General features: G+C 41.1%; 1 protein-coding gene across 2 annotated transcripts; it reads right to left on the minus strand.

The window, feature by feature from the left end:
• Positions 1 to 358: 358 nt before the first annotated feature.
• CXHXorf66 (chromosome X CXorf66 homolog) lies at positions 359 to 10,207 on the minus strand. Of its 2 annotated transcripts, none has more exons than XM_054471848.1 (3): positions 10,067 to 10,207; positions 2,701 to 2,854; positions 359 to 1,370 (listed from the first exon to the last, which is right to left on the minus strand). In XM_054471848.1, the coding sequence occupies exons 1-3, from the start codon at positions 10,152 to 10,154 to the stop codon at positions 527 to 529; spliced, it is 1,086 nt and encodes a 361-aa protein (XP_054327823.1). In that variant the 5' UTR covers positions 10,155 to 10,207; the 3' UTR covers positions 359 to 526. The 2 variants fall into 2 exon arrangements, with proteins under 2 accessions (XP_054327823.1, XP_054327824.1); XM_054471849.1 differs by lacking the exon at positions 10,067 to 10,207 and adding an exon at positions 4,293 to 4,397 and having other exon boundaries at positions 363 to 1,370.
• Positions 10,208 to 22,642: the final 12,435 nt, after the last annotated feature.

Consider the following 22,642-nt stretch of genomic DNA (forward strand, 5'->3'; position numbering starts at 1 on the left):
TCACTGCAACCTCCGCCTCCTGGATTCAAGCGATTCTCCTGCCTCAACCTCCCGAGTAGCTGGGATTACAGACACCCACTACCACGCCTGGCTAATTTTTGTAATTTTAGTAGAGACGAGATTTTACCATGTTGGCCAGGCTGGTCTCGAACTTCTGACCTCAGGTGATCTGCCCGCCTCAGCTTCCCAAAGTGCTAGGATTACAGGTGTGAGCCACCATACCCGGCCCCATCTTGCAGTTTCTTTCTAGGTTTGTATGAGTGTATGTTTATGGTTCTTATCCAAGTGACCAGGTCTAAGTAAGAGACATCAAAAGATGCTTGTGCCCTCTAAAATGAAATAATAATTACGATAGTAATTTATGTCATGCATTTTATTGATATTTTTAAAATAAATCGCCTCCAAGACAGATATGGCTGATCTTGATAGTGATTTTTCCCTCTACTAGTTTCTTAAGGGATGATGAGCATAAAATAGTTGGTATAAGTTTGCTCTTTCACACTTGGATTTTATTTTTGTTGAGCTCCTAATCATTTAGGATTACTTCAGAGGTGACTTGATTGTACTCTCTGTTGCACGTAATGATTATATCTTTATCACTGTCATCCTCACTGTAATAGTTCATCATATCACTGTCATTCACATGATCACCATATGCATCGTTCCTGGAATCTAACTTACGAAAGGACCTGCGAGAGGACTTGAGTTTGCTTGAAACATGTAGGTTTTGAGTGTTTTTCTCCTTTGCCTCAGAAATATCATTGACCAAAGGCTTATAAGTTTTGGCAACAAGATGTTTTTTCTTGTAGGATTGACAAGCTTCAGCTAATTTAGAGTTGGATAATAAGGCTGCCCTGCCTAGACTCACTGACCTTTTTGGATTAAAATGTTTGGGAGGCTTAGCCAATTCCTGTAGACCGAATGGCTTGGATGGTGAGATTTCATTTTGTGGATGAGATGAACAAAGTGGCTTGGATAGCTGAGGTGGCCTGACTGGCTTATCTGAACTGGCTAGCTTACACGCGTAGTCTAGCTTACATAATTTTTCTAGGCTGCCTGTCCTATGTGCCTTTTCCAGGTGAGATGACTTGCTTAATTTATTTGAGCGTGATGACTTGGATGACCTTTTTGGATATGATGGCCTAGTTAACTTTCCTGTACTGTTTGGTATGGATGGCTTTTGTAGACTTGAGGGCCTGATTAATTTTTCTGTGCTGGATTGTACAGATGCCCTTTCTGGACTCGAGGAATCAGATGACTTGTCTGCAGTAGATAGCATGGGTTGTGTTTCGGGACTGCATTGAGAGGCTGTCTTGGCTTCACTGAATGATGTTTTGGATGACTTGGCTGCTATATCTTTTTTCTTGACCCTGAAAGTATAGAAAATTTGGAGTATAATGATTTAAAACAAAAGAGACCTATTACTATTATCGGAGAACGTATGGTACTGCTGAGACCTGTGGTCTTTTGGGGCTTTAATATGAAAACTGAACACAGTAAGAATCGGAGTGTGATGGCTGGGTGTGGTGGTTCACACCTGTAATCCCACACTTTGGGGGGACGAGGTGGGCAGATCACTTGAGGCCAGGAGTTCGAGACCAGGCTGGCCAACATGGTGAAACTCCGTCTCTACTAAAAATACAAAAATTAGCCTGGTGTGGTGGCGCACACCTGTAGTCCCCAGCTACTTGGGAGGCTGAGGCAGGAGAATCGTTTGAACCTGGGAGGCAGAGGTTGCAGTGAGCCGAGATCATGCCATTGCACTCCAGCCTGGGTGACAAAGTGAGACTCTGTCTCAAAAACAAACAAACAAACAGAAACACAAAAACAGAATTGGAGAGTGGTGAAAGCCACAACGAAGGTTATAAATATGAACTCTTGTTTAATGCTTTTTCTTAAGAGCATTTTACTATTTAACCACATTAGATAACCATATAATCCACATATAGAATTACACAAAGTTGTTTCAAATCTGCTGTGAAAAGAGAGAAACACACACACACACACACATACACACAGAGAGAGAGAATGAACCTCACTTATTTCAGAATTAAACTTTTTATAAAAAAAGTCCAAATTGATAATGTATCACAAGAAAAAAACTGTAGAAAAAGTCATTGTTTTTGTATCATATTTACAACATCAAGTTATCTGTGCATATTTAAATTCATAACATTCCTCTGAAACTAACGGAATACAGTACTGGTACCACATTTTAGTCACCAGTCTTTGGAATGGGATGTTTTTAGGGAACTAGTATATAAAAGACAGGCACTGAGATCATGAGAGCAACAACAGTGAATAATTTTTCATGCGATTAAGTCTTAAAATGGTAGATTATCCAAAATGTTTTATTGTCTTTGAAAAACAGAGACCCAATTCCCTCTCTCTTTCTCTTCATTCTCTCACTTTTATTTGGATATTCATGCCCTCTTTTCCTGCACTGAATTTATAATGCAATTAATGTCCTGGAGTTCAGCTGAACCTTGAACAAGAGACACTTTGACTGAAGTTAATAATGTACTAGAGAATATTTAAGAGCTGATATAATTTAAGGGAAAATATTCACCTACAAAAGGTTGGTAGCTCTTCAGAAGTCTAAAGTTAATATTAAGTAACCTGAACAACAATGAAACCTCCACTATATGTGCACACACACACACACACCTCGCACTCTTAATTTAAAGGAGTAAAACTTACATTCCTGCTTTGGACGCATTATCGCTCAGACAGTTATAATGGAGATAACAAAAACAGGTAAAGACAAAAACCATGATGATAATACCAACTAAAACGAGTAGATTTCTTCTAAGGTAGTTCAATTTTGTCTGCATTGATTCAACAGGTTTATCTGCTGCAAAGAGATTGTATAATCAGAGAAGGTGTTAGGTAACCAAGTTTTTTTCCACACTGATAGTGGTTTGATAGTGTAGATCAAAATAACATTGCTTCATCAATTATTGTTTAAACCTGATTAATTGTACCACTGTTATGTTTTTACCTCATGGATCCAGCCAGTCCAGAAGCTAAATATGGGAGGCATCGCTGACTAATCCATACCATTACCTGGGTTATCCCTGAATCTTGGCTTGCTTATCACATTACCCAGGTTTTTGAATCTGTGTGTGTATGTCTTGCATGTATAAGTGTACTTGAGTGTTAATGTGTGTGTGAATGTGTGTGTGTAATTGAAAAGGGATGTGACAAAAACAAACCTCTGTTAAAAACCTACTATATGCTGGAGATCTGGCAAGATGGCCAAATAGGAACAGCTCTGGTCTGCAGCTCCCAGCAAGACCAACGCAGAAGGTGGATGATGTCTGCATTTCCAACTGAGGTACCCAGTTCATCTCACTGGAACTGCTTAGGGGTACCCAGTTCATCTCATTGGGACTGCAATGGGTACAGCCCAGGGAGGGCGAGCAGAAGCAGAGTGGGGCATTGCCTCACCTGGGAAGTGCGAGGAGCCAGGGGCCTCCCTCTCCCAGCCAAGGGAAGCAGTGAGGGACTGTACTATCCAGCCCAGATACTACGCTTTTCCCATGGTTTTGGCAATCCACAGACCAGGAAATTCTCTCGTGTGCCTACAACACCAGGGCCCTGGGTTTCAAGCACAAAACTGGGTGGCTATTTGGGCAGACACAGAGCTAGCTGTAGCAGTTTTTTTCCCCCCCAGTGGCACCTGGAAGCCCAGTGAGACAGAACCGTTCACTCTTCTGGAAAGGGGCTGAACCCAGGGAGCCACGTGGTCTCGCTCAGCGGATCCGACTCCCAAGGAGCCCAGCAAGCTAAGATCTACTGGCTTGAAATTCTCGATGCCAGCACAGCATTCTGAAGTAGACCCGGGATGATGGAGCTTGGTGGGGGGAGGGGCGTCCACCATTACTGAGGCTTCAGTAGGCACTTTTCCCCCTGACAGTGCTAAGGAGGCCAGGAAGTTCGGACTGGGTGGAACTCACCACAGCGCTGCAAAGCAACTGTGGCCAGACTGCCTCTCTAGATTCCTCCTCACTGGGTAGGGCATCTCTGAAAGAAAGGCAACAGCCTCAGTCAGGGGCTTACAGATAAAACTCCCACCTCCCTGGGACAGAGCACCTGGGGGAACAGGTGGCTGTAGGCAGTTTCTGCGGATTTAAACGTTCCTGCCTGCCAGCTCTGAAGAGAGCAGTGGATTCTGACAAGGAGGATTCTTCCAGCACAGAGCTGCTAAGAGACTGACTGCCTCCTCAAGTGGGTCCCTGACTCCTGTGCCTCCCGGATGGAGAGACCTCCCAGCAGGGGTCGACAGACACCTCATACAGGAGAGCTCTGGCTGGCATCAGGCTAGTGCCCCTCTGGGACAAAGCTTCCAGAGGAAGGAGCAGGCAGCAATCTCTGTTGTTCTGCAGCCTCCGCTGGTGATACCCAGGCAAATAGGGTCTAGAGTGGACCTCCAGCAAACTGCAGCAGACCTGCAGAAGAGGGGCCTGACTGTTAGAAGAAAAACTAACAAACAGAAAACAATAGCATCAACATCAACAAAAAGGACCCCCACACAAAAATCCCATCCAAAGGTCATTAGCCTCAAAGATCAAAGATAGATAAATCCACAAAGATGAGGAAAACCCAGCACAAAAATGCTGAAAATTCCCAAAACCAAAATGTCTTTTCTCCTCCAAATGATCACAACTCCTCTCCAGCAAGGGTACAAAACTGGACAGAGAATGAGTTTGATGAACTGATGGAAGTAGACTTCAGAAGGTGGGTAATAACGAACTCCTCTGAGCTAAAGGAGCATGTTCTAACCAAATGCAAGGAAGCTAAGAACCTTGATAAAATGTTACAGAAATGGCTAACTAGAATAACCAATTTAGAGAAGAACATAAATGACCTCATGGAGGTGAAAAACACAGCATGAGAACTTCGTGATGCATATACAAGTATCAATAGCCAAATCAATCAAGCAGAAGAAAGGATATCAGAGATTGAAGATCAACTTGCTGAAATAAGGTGTGAAAACAGGATTAGAGAAAAAAGAATGAAAAACAAAATGAACAAAGCCTCCAAGAAATAGGGGACTATGTGAAAAGACCAAACCTACGATTGATTGGTGCACCTGAAAGTGACCGAGAGAACGGAACCAAGTTGGAAAACACACTTCAGGATATTATCCAGGAGAACTTCCCCAACCTAGCAAGAAAGGCCAACTTTCAAATTCAGAAAATACAATGAACACCACTAAGATACTTCTGGAGAAGAGCAACCCCAAGACACATAATCATCAGATTCTCCAAGGTTGAAATGAAGGAAAAAATGTTAAGCACAGCCAGAGAGAAAGGTCAGATTACCTACAAAGGGAAGCTCATCAAACTAACAGAGAATCTCTCTGCAGAAACTCTACAAGCCAGGAGAGAGTGGGGGCCAATATTCAACATTCTTAAAGAAAAGAATTTTCAACTGAGAATTTTATATCCAGCCAAACTAAGTTTCATAAATGAAGGAGAAATAAAATCCTTTCCAGACAAGCAAATACTGAGGGATTTTTGTCACCACCAGGCCTGCCTTACAAGAGCTCCTGAAGGAAGCACTAAATATGGAAAGCAAAAACCAGTACCAGCCACTGCAGAAACACACCAAAATATAAAGATCAATGACACTATGAAGAAACTGCATCAACTAATGTGCAAAATAACCAGCTAGCATCATGATGACAGGATCAACTTCACACATAATAATATTAACCTTCAATGTAAATGGTCTAAATGCTCCAATTAAAAGACATAGACTGGAAAATTGGGTAAAGAGTCAAGACTCATCAGTATGCTGTATTCAGGAGACCCATCACACCTGAAAAGACACACATAGGCTCAAAATAAAGGAATGGAGGAATATTTACCAAGTGAATGGAAAGCCAAAAAAAGCAGGGGTTGCAATCGTAGCCTCTGAAAAAATGGACTTTAAACCAACAAAGATCAAAAAAGACAAACAAGGGCATTACATAATGGTAAAGGTATCAATGTAACAAGAAGAGCTAACTATCCTAAATAGATATGCACCCAATACAGGAGCACCCAGATTCATACAACAAACTCTTAGACACCTACAAAGAGACTTAGACTCCCACACAATAATAGTGGGAAACTTTAACATCCCACTGTCAATATTAGACAGATCAATGAGACAGAAAATTAACAAGGATATTCACAACTTGAACTCAGCTCTGGACCAAGTCGACCTAATAGAACTCTCCAACCCAAATCAACAGAATATATACATTCTTCTCAGTACCACATAGCACTTATTCTAAAACCAACCACGTGATTGGAAGTAAAACACTCCTCAGCAAATGCAAAAGAATGGAAATCATAACAAACAGTCTTTCAGATCACAGTGCAATCAAATTAGAACTCAGGTTTAAGAAACTCACTCAAAACCACACAACTACATGGAAACTGAACAACCTGCTCCTGAATGACCGCTGGGTACACAACAAAATTAAGTCAGAAATAAAGAAGTTCTTTGAAGCTAATGAGATCAAAGAATCAACGTACCAGAATCTCTGGGACACAGCTAATACAGTGTTAAGTGGGAAATTTATAGCACTAAATGCCCACATCAGAAAGCAGGAAAGATCTGAAATTGACACCCTAATATCACAATTAAAAGAACTAGAGAAGCAAGAGCAAACTCATTCAAAAGCTAGCAGAAGACAAGAAGTAACTAAGATCAGAGCAGAACTGAAGGAGATAGACACATGAAAAACCCTTCAGAAAAAATCAATGAATCCAGGAGCTGGTTTATTGAAAGCATTAATAAAATAGATAGACCACTAGCCAGACCAATAAAGAAGAAAAGAGAGAAGAATCAAATAGACACAATAAAAAATAATAAAGGGGATATCACCACTGATCCCACAGAAATACAAACTACCATCAGAGAATAGTATAAACACCTCTATGCAAATAAACTAGAAAATCTAGAAGAAATGGATAAATTCCTGGACACACACATTCTCCCAAGACTAAACTAGGAAGAAGTCAAGTCTGTGAATAGACCAATAACAAGTTCTGAAATTGAGGCAGTAATTAATAGCCTACCAACCAAAAAAAGCCCAGGACCAGACAATTCACAGTCGAATTCTACCAGAGGTACAAGGAGGAGGTGGTACCATTCCTTCTGAAACTATTTTAAATAATAGAAAAAGAGGGACTCCTCCCTAACTCGTTTTATGAGGCCAGCATCATCCTGATACAAAAACCTGGTAGAGACACAACAAAAAAAGAAAATTTCAGGTCAATATCCCTGATGAACATCGATGCGAAAATCCTCAATAAAATACTGGCAAACCGAATCCAGCAGCACATCAAACAGCTTATCCACCATGATCAAGTCGGCTTCATCCCTGGGATGCAAGGCTGGTTCAACAAACGCAAATCAATAAATGTAATCCATCACGTAAACAGAACCAATTACAAAAGCCACATGATTATCTCAATAGACGCAGAAAAGGCCTTTGATAAAATTCAACACCCCTTCATGCTAAAAACTCTCAATAAACTAGGTATTGATGGAATCAATCCTATCAATCAACATATCTCAAAATAATAAGAGCTATTTATGACAAACCCATAGCCAATATCATACTGAATGGGCAAAAGCTGGAAGCGTCCCCTTTGAAAACCTGCACAAGACAAGGATGCCCTCTCACCACTCCTATTCAACATAGTATTGGAACTTCTGGCCAGGGCAATTGGGCAAGAGAAAGAAATAAAGGGCATTCAAATAGAAAGAGAGAAAGTCAAATTGTCTGTTTGCAGATGACATGATTGTATATTTAGAAAATCCCATCATCTTAGCCCAAAATCTCCTTAAGCTGATAAGCAAATTCAGCAAAGTCTCAGGATACAAAATCAATGTGCAAAAATCACAAGGATTCCTATACACCAATAATAGATAAGCAGAGAGCCAAATCATGAGTGAACTCCCATTCACAATTGCTACAAAGAGAATAAAATACCTAGGAATACAACTTACAAGAGATGCGAAGGAACTCTTCAAGGAGAACTACAAACCACTGCTCAAGGAAATAAGAGAGGTCACAAACAAATGGAAAAACATTCCATGCTCATGGTTAGGAAGAATCAATATTGTGAAAATGGCCATACTGCCTGAAGTAATTTATAGATTCAATGCTATTCCCATCAAGCTACCACTGACTTTCTTCACAGAGTTAGAAAAAACTACTTTAAATCTCATATGGAACCAAAAAAGAGTCTGTATAGCAAAGACAATCCTAAGCCAAAAGAACAAAGCTGGAGGCATCACTCTACCTTACTTCAAACTATACTACAAGGCTACAGTAACCAAAACAGTATGGTGCTGGTACCAAAACAGATATATAGACCAAAGGAACAAAACAGAGGCCTCAGAAATGACACCACACATTTAAAGCCATCTGATCTCTGACAAACCTGACAAAAACAAGTAATGGGGAAAGGATTCCCTATTTAATAAATGGTGCTGGCAAAACTGGCTAGCCATGTGCAGAAAACAGAAACTGGATCCCTTTTTACACCTTATTCAAAAATTAACTCAAGATGGATTAAAGACTTAAATGTAAAACCTAAAACCATAAAAACCCTAGAAGAAAACTGAGGCAATACCATTCAGGACATAGGCATGGGCAAAGACTTCATGACTAAAACACCAAAAGCAATGGCAACAAAAGCCGAAATTGACAAATGGAATCTAATTAAACTAAAGAGCTTCTGCACAGCAAAATAAACTATCATGAGAATAAACACACAACCTACAGAATGGAAGAAAATTTTTGCAATCTATCCATCTGACAAAGGGCTAATATCCAGAATCTACAAGGAACTTAAACAAATTTACAAGAAAAAACAAACACCCCCATCAAAAAGTTGGCGAAGGATATGAACAGACACTTCTCAAAAGAAGACATTTATGTGGTCAACAAACATATGAAAAAAAGCTCATCATCACCGGTCATTAGAGAAACGCAAATCAAAATCACAATGAGATACCATCTCATGCCAGTTAAAATGGTGATCATTAAAAAGTCTGGAAACAACAGATGCTGATGAGGGGAGGAGAAATAGGAACGCTTTTACACTGTTGGTGGGAGTGTAAATTAGTTCAACTACTGTGGAAGACAGTGTGGCAATTCCTCAAGGATCTAGAACCAGAAATACCATTTGCCCCAGCAATCCCATTACTAGGTATATACCCAAAGGATTATAAATCATTCTACTGTAAAGACGCATACACACGTATGTTTATTGCAGCACTATTTACAATAGCAAAGACCTGGAACCAACCCAAATGCCCATCAATGATAGACTGGTTTAAGAAAATGTGGCACATATACACCATGGAATACTATGCAGCCATAAAAAAGAATGAGTTCATGTCCTGTGCAGGGACATGGGTGAAGCTGGAAACCATCATTCTCAGCAAACTAACAGAGGAACAGAAAACCAAACACTTCATTTTCTCACTTATAAGTGGGAGTTGAACAATGAGAACACATGGACACAGGGAGAGGAACATCACACACTGGGGCCTGTTGTGGGGGTGGGGGGGCAAGGGGAGGGAGAGGATTAGGACAAATACCTAGTGCATGTGGGGCTTAAAACCTAGATAATGGGTTGACAGGTGCAGCAAACCACCATGGCACATGTATACCTATGTAACAAAACTGCACGTTCTGCACATGTATCCCAGAACTTAAAGTAAAAAAACAAAAAACAAAAAAAACCCTACTATATGTTAAGTCCCTTGCCAGATTCATTTACGTAGTATTAGATAGTTTGGTGGGGAGAGGTTGGTATATTGAGTGGGGAAGGGTGGTAAAGGAGGACCATAAGTCTGTCATCTTGATGCTTATATTTTGCTTAAGTTTTTTAATATCAGCTGTTGTATTAGAAATTCTTGAAGACCTAGTAATGGTAACACTGCTAAAAGTAACAGCAGATTTCTTAAATACAGCTGGCTTTTCTAATTAAATACTTTAATGTATACTATAACAGATCATAATTTACAAGTTTTAAGGTTAGGCACCTACCTGTAGTAGAAGATCCATTCGTTTGGTTTGTAGTCATACAATTATTTGTCCAAATGGACAAAAGTAGGACACAAATAACAAGATTCATGTCTGCAACTTGGTTCAAATGATTTGTCTACTAAGGTAACTACTGAATTTATACGGTTCAGAGTGTTCTAGGCATTTATGACATCATTACCATTGTGTGTCATACTCTGACAACATAATCTCACCATGGGGAAGCATAAGCTTCTGTATACAAATTTTACCAAATGACTGCTTTTTTTTTGAGACAGAGTTTGGCTCAGGCTGGAGTGCAATGGCATCATCTTGGCTCTCTGCAACCTCCACTTCCCGGGTTCAAGGCATGGTGGCTCACAGCTGTAATCCCAGCACTTTCCGAGGCAGAGGTGGGCAGATCACTTGAGGTCAGGAGTTCAAGACCAGCCTGGCCAACATGGTAAAACCCCGTCTCTATTAAAATGCAAAAATTAGCTGGGCGTGGTGGTGTGCACCTGCAATCCCAGCTACTTGGGAGGCTGAGGCAGGAGAATCACTTAAACCCAGGAGGTGGAGGTTGCAGTGAGCCGAGATTGCGCCACTGCACTCCAGCCTGGGTGACAGAGCAAGACCCTGTCTCAAAAAAAATAAAATAAAATAAAGAGTAAAAAAAAAAATGAAAGAACATGTCCTATAAAACTGACAGTCTTTGAAATTATGCATTTGGGGCCATTGGAATATAATAAAATTAAATATTAATTGGAAAACCCCCAGCCTGGCCAATATTGTGAAACCCCCTCTCTACCATAAAAAAAAATACAAAAATTAGCCGGGCGTAGTGGCAGGTGCCTGTAATCCCAGCTACTCAGGAGGCTAACCCAAGACAATCACTTGAACCCGGGAGGCAGAGGTTGCAGTGAGCCTAGATGGCGCCACTGTACTGCAGCCTGGGCGACAGAGCAAGACTCCATCTTAAAAAAAAATAAAAAACCAAAAAAAAAAAAAAAATACAACTCAGTTTTACCCTGAAGGTCTAAATAATCCTGCTCATACTTTTTAACTGTATAAAAATCAGAAAATGTTATTCTATTGCTTTTGAATAAGCTGCTTTTGAAAATTTGAATAGGGCTTATAAAGTGAAAGAATGCATCCGTCACCTTTTTTAAAAAAGGAAATCAGGTTTTGTTTTTTTTTTTCCCTGGTGATGGATACATGGTAGACAAATATCTTAAAGCCAGTATTTCAGAAACAGCTTCCAAATTAATTTGAACATTAACTTCATATTCACAATGGTTACAAAAACACTTTACTTTCTTTGGCTTTAACATAGATTTATATGATTTTATTTCATTTGCAAGTTTACATGACTAGCATGTTAGTAATAATAGATTTCACTCAGAAATTCTAGGTATTATTTTGATAAAAATTGTGTATAATAAGTACACTATAAAACCCCATTTCTTGCTTCATATTTGTTGTTGTTATTGTTTTGATTGTTGCCAGGACTAGAGTAAAACCCAGTGAGATATTTGCCTGTAGCACAAAATTTAAGGGGTGTTGCAAAATTCAGTAATCAAATAAGATTTTAATGCGATATTTAAAAATCAAAATTAATGCCAAAACTCTATGACCAACAAAATATTGAACATTTAAATAAAGATAGGATCTGATTCTGCACTTGCATGAGCCTGTCCCACTTCCCTCACCCTAATCCCAGCTCTGTATCTTGAGCCTGCAGGGCCATATTTATTCTTTTCCACTTTAAAAAGCAGAGGGGAAGGGTCCAAGGACTCAGCCAGGTGCTTAACAGGGCTGTGTCCCCAAGACCCCTAGAAATCTCACTAGGTCATTTTCCCCAGAGAGTTGCTCCTGGGCCCTTGTGTAATGATTCTTGGTGAAGAATGGCTGCTCCTGGTTTCTCTCTCCTTGGTTCTCCAGAGGTTAACCTCTACCACTTTTCTGATTTCCGCCATTATATTTGATTGTCTTCCTCCCAATGTCTGGCTGGCATCATATCTGTAGGAACCAGTAGAAGGAAAAGCTCCTAAGCTCTTCCCAGTACCCACATGGCAAGTTTGAACCTTTGCCATCATCCAGGTGAGAGACAGGAACATTTCTAGGGTTGCCACCTTGGGGATTTCTACTGCCCTCCTCTGGACCTCAATTGACAATGCAGTTCCGCCTTGGGCCTTCAACTTTTTCCCCCCATTTGATTTTTTTTAATTAAAAAAAATGCACCTTATAAAAATTTTAAATCACACAGAGGTATTTCAGACTTCCTTTATCCCTTGAGATCTTCTGACCCCTTTAAAATTGCTTTAACTATTCCTTACTCACAGCTTGCGAAGATGCCTGAAATCTTCATCTCTATTTTTAATTGCACTTTAAAATTGCATTAGGAATATATTAATATTAACCCATTCTCATTATGAAAAATACACAAGACAGACATATACGGAATAAAACGTTATAGACTCTTTCCCTTCCCCACTCCACTCTATCCCCATTCTGGAGACAATAACACAAAAATTTGATGTGCATCTCTCAGATCTCTTTCTACATATTTACATACATATCTATGTACATGATGCACACCCATACTATGTATAAATGGGAACATTCTGTAAATATTCCTTTTCAGGATTTATAAAAATCACACAACTATTCATATGCTGATATTCATAGCAGTATTATTCGCAATAGCCAAAAGGTGGAAACAACCTAAATGTCCATCAACAGATAAATGGATAAATGAAATGTGGTAATATGCATACAACGGAACAATATTTAGCCTTAAAGAGAAAGGGAATTCCAATACATAATACAACCTGAATGAACCCTGAAAACATTATGCTAAGAAATAAGCCACATATTGTATGATTCCACTTATATGAGGTACTTAGAGTGGTCAAATTCATAGAGACAGAAAGTAGAATGGTGGTTACCAGAGGCTGGGTAGAGTGGGGAATGGGGAATTATTGTTTAATGGGGACAGAGGTACAGTTTGGGATGGTGGAAAACTTCTGGATATGGATGTGATGATGGCTGTACAGCAACGTGAATCTGCTTGATGTCACTGAAGTGTACACTCAAAAAGGGTTAAAATAGTAAATTTTATGTTGTATTAATTTTCTACAATAAAAATATAAAAAAAATACACAACTAATGCTTAAACCATTTCCTTGTAAAAAAAAAAGTCAGATGTGGCTGGGCACGGTGGCTCACGCCTGTAATCCCAGCACTTTGGGAGGCCAAGGAGAGTGGATCACCCAAGGTCAGGAGTTTGAGACCAGCCTGACCAACATGGTGAAACCTCCTCTCTACTAAAAAGACAAATATTAGCCAGGCGTGGTGGCAGGTGCCTGTAATCCCAGCTACTTGGGAGTCTGAGGCAGGAGAATCGCTTGAACCTGGGAGGTGGAGGTTGCAGTGAGCCGAGATCGTGCCACTTCACTCCAGCCTGGGCAACAGAGTGAGACTCTGTTTCAAAAAAAAAAAAAAGTCAGATGTAAACATTTATAAGGCAAAACATGACTGACACCCTTGACCACCCTCCATCCCATTCTTCTTTCCCAAGGTAATGGCTGATATGTGTCCCTTGAGTTCTTTTTCTTTGCATTTACATATATTACAGAGCATAGATCTGAAGCCAAAATGGGTTGAAATCCTGGCTCCACCATTTACTAACTGGCTGACCCTTGGACAAGTTCATGTCCAAGTTCTGTACTTTAAGATCCACATCTTGGCTGGGCACAGTGGCTCACGCCTGTAATCCCAGCAGTTTGGGAGGCCAAGGGAGGGGGGTAGATCATTTGGGGTCAGGAGTTCAAGACCAGCCTGGCCAACATGGTGAAACACTGCCTCTACTAAAAATACAAAAATTAGCCAGCGTGGTGGCGGGCGCCTGCAGTCCCAGCTACTCGGGAGGCTGAGGCAGGAGAATCCCTTGAACCTCGGAGGCAGAGGTTGTAGTGAGCTGAGATCATGCCACTGCACTCCAGCCTGGGTGACAGAGTGAGACTCCATCTCAAAAAAAAAAAAAAAAAAAAATCTACATCTGTAAGAATAATAGAATCTTCTGCATGGATGGAACTGGAGATCACTATGTTAGGTGAAATAAGCTAGGCACAGAAAGACAAATGTCTCGTGTTCTCACTCATATGTGGGAGCTAAAAAGTTGATCTCATGGAGGTAGAGAGTAGAATGATAGTTTCCAGAGGCTCAGAAGGATGTGTGTGTGTGGTGGCAAGGGTAGGAGGGTGATAAAGAGAGGTTGGTTAATGGGTACAAATATATAGTTAGGAAGAAGGAATAAGTTCTAGCATACAATAGCATACAAAGTGACTATGGTTAACAACAACATATTGTATATTTCAAAACAGCTAGAAGAGAAGATTTGAAATGTTCCCAATACAAACAAATCATAAATGAGAAGATTCGAAATGTAGAAATGTTCCCAATACAAAGAAATCATAAATGTTTGAGGTGATGGATATCCTAAATACCCTGAATTGGTCATTACACATTGTATGCATGTGTCAAAATTGATCACATGTACCCTTATAAATATGTACAATTATGATGTATCCAAAAAGTTTAAGAAAAAAATAATAGAAGCTTCTGAATGGGGATACAATGAGGATTAAATTAAACAATGCATGTATGACACTTAGCACAGTACCTAGCATATAATAAGTGGTCAAGAGGGGCCGGGCGCAGTGGCTCACGCCTGTAATCTCAGCACTTTGGGTGGCCGAGTGGGGTGGATCACCTGAGGTCAGAAGTTCAAGACTAACCTGGCCAACATGGTGAAATCCTGTCTCTACTAAAAATACAAAGATTAGCCAGGTGTGGTGGCAGGCACCTGCCTCGGGAGGCTGAGGCAGGAGAATCACTTGAATCCAGGAGGCGGAGGTTGCAGTGAGCCGAGATCGTGCTATTGCACTCCAGCCTGTGCAACAAAAGCAAAACTCTGTCTCAAAAAAATAAAATAGAATAAAATAAAATAAAATAAAATAAGTGGTCAAGAAATGTTATTATTATTGGATATAGTACCCACTCTTAGAGAGTCAATAAAGTAGGCCGGCAGATAATACCTATGTTGTTAATATCAGGAGTCAGAGACTGAAGGGAATTTGACAATGGGGGCCAGAAAGAGAAGCAGAAGAGTCCCCAAATGGAAAGTGAGTGGTTGCCAATCAACTCTAGTGTTTAACTTTATGAAACAAAAAGTAGAAGAGATATAAGAACAAACAGATAGAAGCACAGTTATACTACACAACTTTCAGCACAAGATAAATCAAGTGGACACAAAATTATTAAGGAGGTAGAATATGTAAATAACATAAAATATAATCAATAGGGTTGATCATATATACATATATATGGAACTTTACAGTCCTTCCTTCTCTTTTTCACAGACATAATGAATTGTTTTATCTTCTTGGGGGCAGGAAATATATTATTTTGGAAAACCACTTCTTTACACCTCAACCAAATGGTCTTGATAAGAACTAACAATTATAGTATCCCTCTCTCCTGGCCACAAAGGTGGGCATGTGGCTCAGGCTAGACCAGTAATCGGTTCCCATCTCTGACCATAGTGATTGGTTTATAGTTGGGCATGTGACTCAGGACAGGCTAATCAGAAGTTTTCCCCAAAGATTTTTCAAACAATCTGGGCTGAGAAATTCCTTTACCACCAGCGCAAGTAAACTTGGAAAAGATGTCCAAAGGTACCTGTGACACAGCCCCTGATGGCAGGAGTAAGCTAATTAGAAAGGATAAAAGTGGCTGGATGTGGTGGCTCGTGCCTGTAATCCCAGCACTTTGGGAGGCTGTGGCGGGCATATCTCTTAAGTACAGGAGTCCAAGACTAGCCTGGCCAAAATGGTGAAACCACGTCTCTACTAAAAATACGAAAATTAGCTAGGCATGGTAGCACATGCCTATAATCCCAGCTACTTGGGAGGCTGAGGCTGGAGGATTGTTTGAACCCAGGAGGCAGAGGTTGCAGTGAGCCGAGATCATGCCACTGCACTCCAGCCTAGGCCACAAAGCGAGACTCTGTCTCAAAATAAACAAACAAAGAATAAAAGTGACATAAAGAGAAACATAAAGATGAAAGACGGAGAGTCTTCCAAGGAGAGTTACAATTCCTGTTTTCCTACAGCCATCTGCATTGCTGCCCTTCTAGTGGTTTGATTATATGTATTAATATAGTCCTTTTTTTGATTCACTGGTTGGAACTGGCTTTGTGTCATTTTCAACCACAAGAGCCCTAACGAATACAAATTGATGTGATGTGTGTATATAAACAACAGGATAATAGCACAGAGGCCCCTGAGCCATTAATTCAGATTGATGGGTCAAAGCCAGGCCCTGCATACTTGTTCTCGGGACAGCAGCCCCCAGCCACACCTCTGTAGCACAGAGGATGCTACTGAGGTAGAATGAGTCTGACACCCACGTTCACTGGAATTTTAAATGTTCCCCTGCCAGCAGTTACCAACACATCTCCTCTTTGCAGGCATGGACATTTCTGGTGAGAAGGCTGTTAACAGCTTCCCCTCTTATATCTCTGTGCATAGCCAGTGAGACTTCCCTGCCAGTGCAAAGGCATGTGTATTCTTACCTGCGTATGTTCACAACATGTGTACACATGCGTGCCCTCCAGGGTCTTCACACATGCACATATATGCATGTGCTCTCAGGTAGAACATGTAGGAAGCATCTGTAGTACTAGAAATTATTTTGTTTATTTTGAAATCTCATATGCCATATGTCTGTTAATGTGCTCTAGTTATTACCACATAAAGAATGAATAGCTGGTTTGATCTGAACTGTCATCCAGCCTCAATTTATTCAGTGACTGACATTAATGAAATCGTAATAGCTTGCTTTCTAGAAGGTTTTAACCATCCTCTAAAGGAGATCTTGACATGCTAGTATCCATTTCACACTTCTTTGCCTATTCTGCCATCGTGTGGGCAAGGAACACAAACATCAGGGTGTTAATGACCCAAGGTTGCATTTGAAAAGGGCTCTAATAATTAGAGATTTTCATTTTTTTCTCCAGGGGTAGAAGAAAAGTGGGAAGGACATGGGGAGGAAACACAAGTCCCCTCGCACCACCCCGTAAAAAGGCTGACTCTCTTTCTTTCCTTCCTTCCTTCCTTCCTTCCTTCCTTCCTTCCTTCCTTCCTTCCTTCCTTCCTTCCTCCCTCCCTCCCTCTCTCTCTTTCTTTCTTTCGACAGGGTCTGGCTTTGTTGCCCAAGTGGGAGTTCAGTGGCGCGATCTCGGCTCACTGCGACCTTCGCCTCCCTGGTTCAAGCGATTCTCTTGCTTCAGCCTCCCGAGTAGCTGGGATTACAGGCGCCGGCCACCAAGCCCGGCTAATTTTTGTATTTTTAGTAGAGACGGGGTTTCACCATGTTGGCCAGGCTCGAACTCCTGACCTCAGGTGATCCACCCACCTCGGCCTCCCAAAGTGCTGGGATCGATTACAGGCGTGAGCCACTGCACCCGGCCAAAAGCTGACTACTTTTACTAAATCTTTACAAGGAGTTCAGGTTGGAGGGTTTGCTCATCGGAATGCAGTGTCCCTCAGAGGAACTAGCGCATATTAGCACCACCATATGCCAGGCATGGAATTCTCGCAGCAATCCCTTGGGTGGAGGCCAGCTGGGTAGGCATTATCATTGCATTATCATCTTCCTTTTACAGATGAGCCTACTGAGATCCAGAACGGCTAAGTATCATGCCTAAATTCCCACAGGTAGTAAGTGGCAGAGCCAGGAGGTTTTGAAAATAAGCTGGGAATATAAACGGAAACTATTAAAAAAAGTTTCATTAGAAAACGATGTACAAAGAAATACAAATTACAGGAATACGATTGCACACAAGGCAATGTATATCTATGTCTTATGAAGCTAAATAATAAAACCAATACTTACGAATGCACCAACTAACTTAAGGAAACAGCACCACCAATGCCACTGAATCTCCTTGGGTGCTCCTCTCTGACCCTATCCTCGTCTCCTTGCCCTGAGATAGCCACTATTCTTTTTTTTCATTCCCTTGATTTTCATTAATGTTTTATTCCAAAAGTATGTGTGTTTAGTTTCGCTTTGTTCTGAAATGGATAAAAATGGAAAGATATTTTACGTTTCTCCTGTGACTTGCTTTATTCACTCAAAGTTGCTTGTGAGATTCATCCATGTTGCTTGGTGTACTTGCGGTTCTTTTTTCACCAATGTATAGAATTCTATACATTCAATTCTATTCTATTCCAATTTCACCGATGTATAGATTTCTGTATAGAATTCTGGCACATGATCGTGCCAGAATGTACTCATTCATTTTCCTGCTGATAGACACTTGGCTTGTTTCCAGTTTTTCACTATTACATGCAATGCCGCTATAAATGCTCACGTACATGACTTGTGGGACATGGTGTAAAAGTTTCTCTAGGGAATATACATGGAAACAAATGGCTGCATTATAGTGAATACAAATGTTCAACTTTTACAAAACAACCTAATATCCTTTTCCAAAGTGGTTGTATTATATCTGTTTATGTTCCTACTGGAATGTATGAGAGTTTCCATTGGTTTACATCCTTTGCTACCATTTGAAGTTGCCAGAACTTTAAATTTTGGCCAAACTAATGAGGTTAAAATGGCATGTCATTGTAGGTTTCTAGGAGTTTGTCAAATTTGTAAAAGTTTTCAAATTTAGTGGCATTAAGTTGCATCAGCTGATGGGGCAGAGAGAGAGCATTCCAGGTTGGGGGAGCCACTTGGGAAAGGATTCTAAGTCAGGTCAGAGGTTGGTGCATGTAAGGAACAGAAAAAAAGCCTGCATAGATGTTGCATAATGCATTCACCTCTGCCTTAGGCAGCTAACCTCTCGGTACCTCACATTTTGCCTGACTTCACGTACGGCATCTGCCAGACCTTACCTGCTAGACCTGACTACTTCTGAACAGCTCTCAAGTATTACACCATATTATATGGTGAAATTGTGTTTTAATTTTAACCAGATGGATTCAAACTGGTTCTTATTTTTTTTTTTTTTGTCAGATAGCTCTCACATTTGGATGAACTTCCAGAAGCTTATTTCAAAATATCTTTCTGACCATTGCACCACGGGTCCACTGTCAAATCCTCTTTGATCATCAAACAACTTTAAATTTGCTTTTTGAAATGTATTTAGGCTCTCATATAGAGTTCTGAAAGACATGTGAGAATAAATTTTCAGGAATTTATTTTAGCGCAAAAAATCAGCTCCCATTGGCCTAGAACAAGGAGAGAACCTGTTAACGAGGCAACTGTGGATTATGATTATCTTTGTTCTTTGGGAGATTTTACTGCTGGTTGAGTGAGTCTGAAAGTCTAACTCAGGTTTTGCCCATTGGATTGCAACATACAGACAATAAAAACAAAACCCAAGATAAGAATTAATAATGATGAAGTAAGTAAAGTTTGCCTTTGGCCCGCTGTGGTAGCTAGATTCTGATGATGGCCCCCAGCGAACCTCACGACCTGGCATTTGCACCCTTGTGTAATCTCTGCCCACATTAAATATGGGCTGGCCTGTGACTGGTGTTAACTAATAGAATGCTGTAGAAGAGACACTGTGTCAGTTCTAGATCTAGACTTTAAGAGGACTGGCAGTTTCTGCTTCCTATCTCTTGGAATACTCACTTTTGGGAACCCTGAGCCACTGTGTAAAATGTCTAGCCACTCTTCTGCAGAGACCACAGGGAGAGGTCGTGTGGAGGATAGAAGCCCTGAGACCATATGGAGAGACATAGCAGTCCAGCTGTACCAGTGTCCCAGTCAAGCCTCCAGATGACTCCAGCCTCAGCTATCATGTGACTGCAACTGTAGGAGGGCTCCCAAGATAGACCAGCAGAGCTTCACAGCTGAGCTCAATAAACCCACAGCACCATGATAGATAATACAATGGTTTTAAGCCACTAAGTTTTAGCGTGGCTTGTTATGTAATAATAGGTAACCAAGGCCGGGCGTGGTGGCTCACGCCTGTAATCCCAGCCCTTGGAGGCTGAGGCAGGTGGATCACCTGAGGTTGGGAGTTTGAGACCAGCCTGACCCACATGGAGAAACCCTGTCTCTACTAAAAATACAAAAATTAGCTGGGTGTGGTGGTGCACGCTTGTAATTCCAGCTGCTCGGGAGGCTGAGGCAGGGGAATCGCTTGAACCTGGGAGGCAGAGGTTGCAGTGAGCTGAGATAGCGCCATTGCACTCCAGCCTGGGCAACAAGGGTGAAACTCTGTCTCAAAAAAAAAAAAAAAAAAGTGACCAAAATAGAAATTAATATGTGAAAGTGGAGTGCTGATGTAACAAGAATCTAAAACGTGGCAGTGGGCAAAAGCTGAAATGGCCGTGTAGAAACTGTTAGTGAAGGCTTGAAGGAAATATGCAATTTTTGGAGCTCTCAGTCACCATGTAAAAAGCCTAAGTACCAGCAACAGAGCGAGACTCCGTCTCAAAAAAAAAAAAAAAAAAAGCCTAAATACCTTGCTGGAAAGGCCACCTGGAGTGGCGAGGTCTTGATATACAAGGAAAAAGAGAAAGGCTCAACCTTCCGAGCATTCCAGATGACTCTAGCCTGGTTGCCATCTTACTATCTAATTGCAACCACATGAGATAATCCAAGTGAAACCAGCTAAGGAACTGCCCAGCTGAGACAAGTTCACTAATAGAACAATGTGAGATAATGGTTGCTGTTTTAAGCCATTAAGTTTTGGCAATGGTTGTTATGCACGATAGATAACTGAAACACCTCCTATGGCCTCAGGTTTTCATTGTTCATTGACTCCTGCGCGCATACATATTCCGGACTCACAGTTATAAAGTTCCACCTCAATCTCCCTTCCTTTTGGCAGTGCTACAGATGGTCATTAAGGTCTTGGCTTTGCAGTCATGTGACCCTCAGGTCAAATCCCTGCTCATGTGCTTATTTATTAACTGATTAAATTTTGGTAGATCATTTAAACATTTTGATACTTTAATTTTTTTAATCTGTCAAATGGGGGAAATCTCATCCAAGGCTTGTTATGAGGATAAAATAATCATAAGCATCTCGATTACTTCAAAGCTATGGAAATAAGTTTGCATTTTTTTTTCTTTTCTTTTTTCTTTTTTTTTTTTGAGACGGACTTTCGCCCTATTGTCCAGGCTGGAGTGCAACGGCGTGATCTCGGCTCACTGTAACCTCTGCCTTCCAGGTTCAAGAGATTCTCCTGCCTCAGCCTCCCGAGTAGCTGGGATTACAAGCACCCGCCACCACACCCGGCTAATTTTTTGTAATTTTAGTAGAGACAGGGTTTCACCATGTTGGCCAGGCTGGTCTCAAACTCCTGACCTCAGGTGATCTGCCCACCTCGGCCTCCCAAAGTCCTGAGATTACAGGTGTGAGCCACCGTGCCCGGCCCTCTATTTTTATTAGATAATAAGAAATTAGCCACACTAGCCCCACAAAGACTGCAAGTTAGTCAAACTATGCTCTTTCTGAATCCCAGTTTATATCTGCAAAAATACTAGCTAACACCGTCTACTCACAATAAGCAGGTTATAGTCTGAGAAGTCACCATTAACTTGGGTTACTGATTTCAATCTGTCCTTCCACAATCCTTGGCCTGTTTCTTTGCCAGTGTCCCTTAGACACTGCCTCTCATTTGGGGACTTGCTTCATTCTCAGCTCCAAGTAATTCCCCTGAAACGCTTTCATAGAACCCAGGCTCACTCATCCATCACTAGCTGAGGCATTTTTTTTTCAGATATTTGTCAATCCTAAAGTACCTGCCTAATTGCAACCTTGTTCTGAGACAAAGTAGGCTCCCTAACTGGTCTCAAAAAGCTTCTTCTGGAGTTCAGCTTTCCTTTTCTTTTTCTTTCTTTCTTTGTTTTTTTTTTTTGAGACACAGTCTCATGCTGTCACCCAGGCTGGAGTGCAATGGCACGTTCTTAGTTCACGGCAACCTCCGCCTCCTGGGTTCAAGCGATTTTCCTGCCTCAGCCTCCCAAGTAGCTAGGATTACAGGCACCTACCACCATGCCTGGATATATATATAGATATATAGATATATAGATATATTTTTTTTTTAGTAGAGACAGGGTTTTACCATGTTGGCCAGGCTGGTCTCGAACTCCCAACCTCAGGTGATCCACCTGCCTCGGCCTCCCAAAGTGCTGGGATTACAGATGTGAGCCACCACCCCTAGCCTGGAGTTCAGCGTTCAAGCAAGATGGGGCAATATGGGCTGCATTTATTCTGCCACATGAAGCAACAACAACAACAACAAACAGACAAAATATATATGAAACAGCAGTCTTAAGATGCAAAACATCAGGCAATAGAGGATAGTGATCCTGGGAGATGGGAGATGGAACATAAGATGAATGCTACAGTGTCCCAGGTTATTACACTAAGAGAGTTTCCAGGCCACACTGCATGAAGGAGGAATCCAGGTGGAGACAGGCAGACTTTCTGAGGGTTTACAATAAAGTAGAGGTATGATATATGGCAGTAATAGCACAAAGGCCAGGAGGTAAGAAATGAAGGTAT

The sequence above is a fragment of the Pongo pygmaeus genome, chromosome X, assembly GCF_028885625.2.
Source record: "Pongo pygmaeus isolate AG05252 chromosome X, NHGRI_mPonPyg2-v2.0_pri, whole genome shotgun sequence".
Taxonomy (NCBI): Eukaryota; Metazoa; Chordata; class Mammalia; order Primates; family Hominidae; genus Pongo; species Pongo pygmaeus.

Excerpts from the sequence above, each read along its gene's own strand:
- CXHXorf66 (XM_054471848.1), bottom strand. The coding sequence starts at position 10,154 with ATGAATCTTGTTATTTGTGTCCTACTTTTGTCCATTTGGACAAATAAT. Across the intron at positions 2,855-10,066 it reads GAATGGATCTTCTACTACAG|CAGATAAACCTGTTGAATCA; the intron begins GTAGGTGCCTAA and ends ATCTCTTTGCAG. Across the intron at positions 1,371-2,700 it reads AATGCGTCCAAAGCAGGAAT|GGTCAAGAAAAAAGATATAG; the intron begins GTAAGTTTTACT and ends CTATACTTTCAG.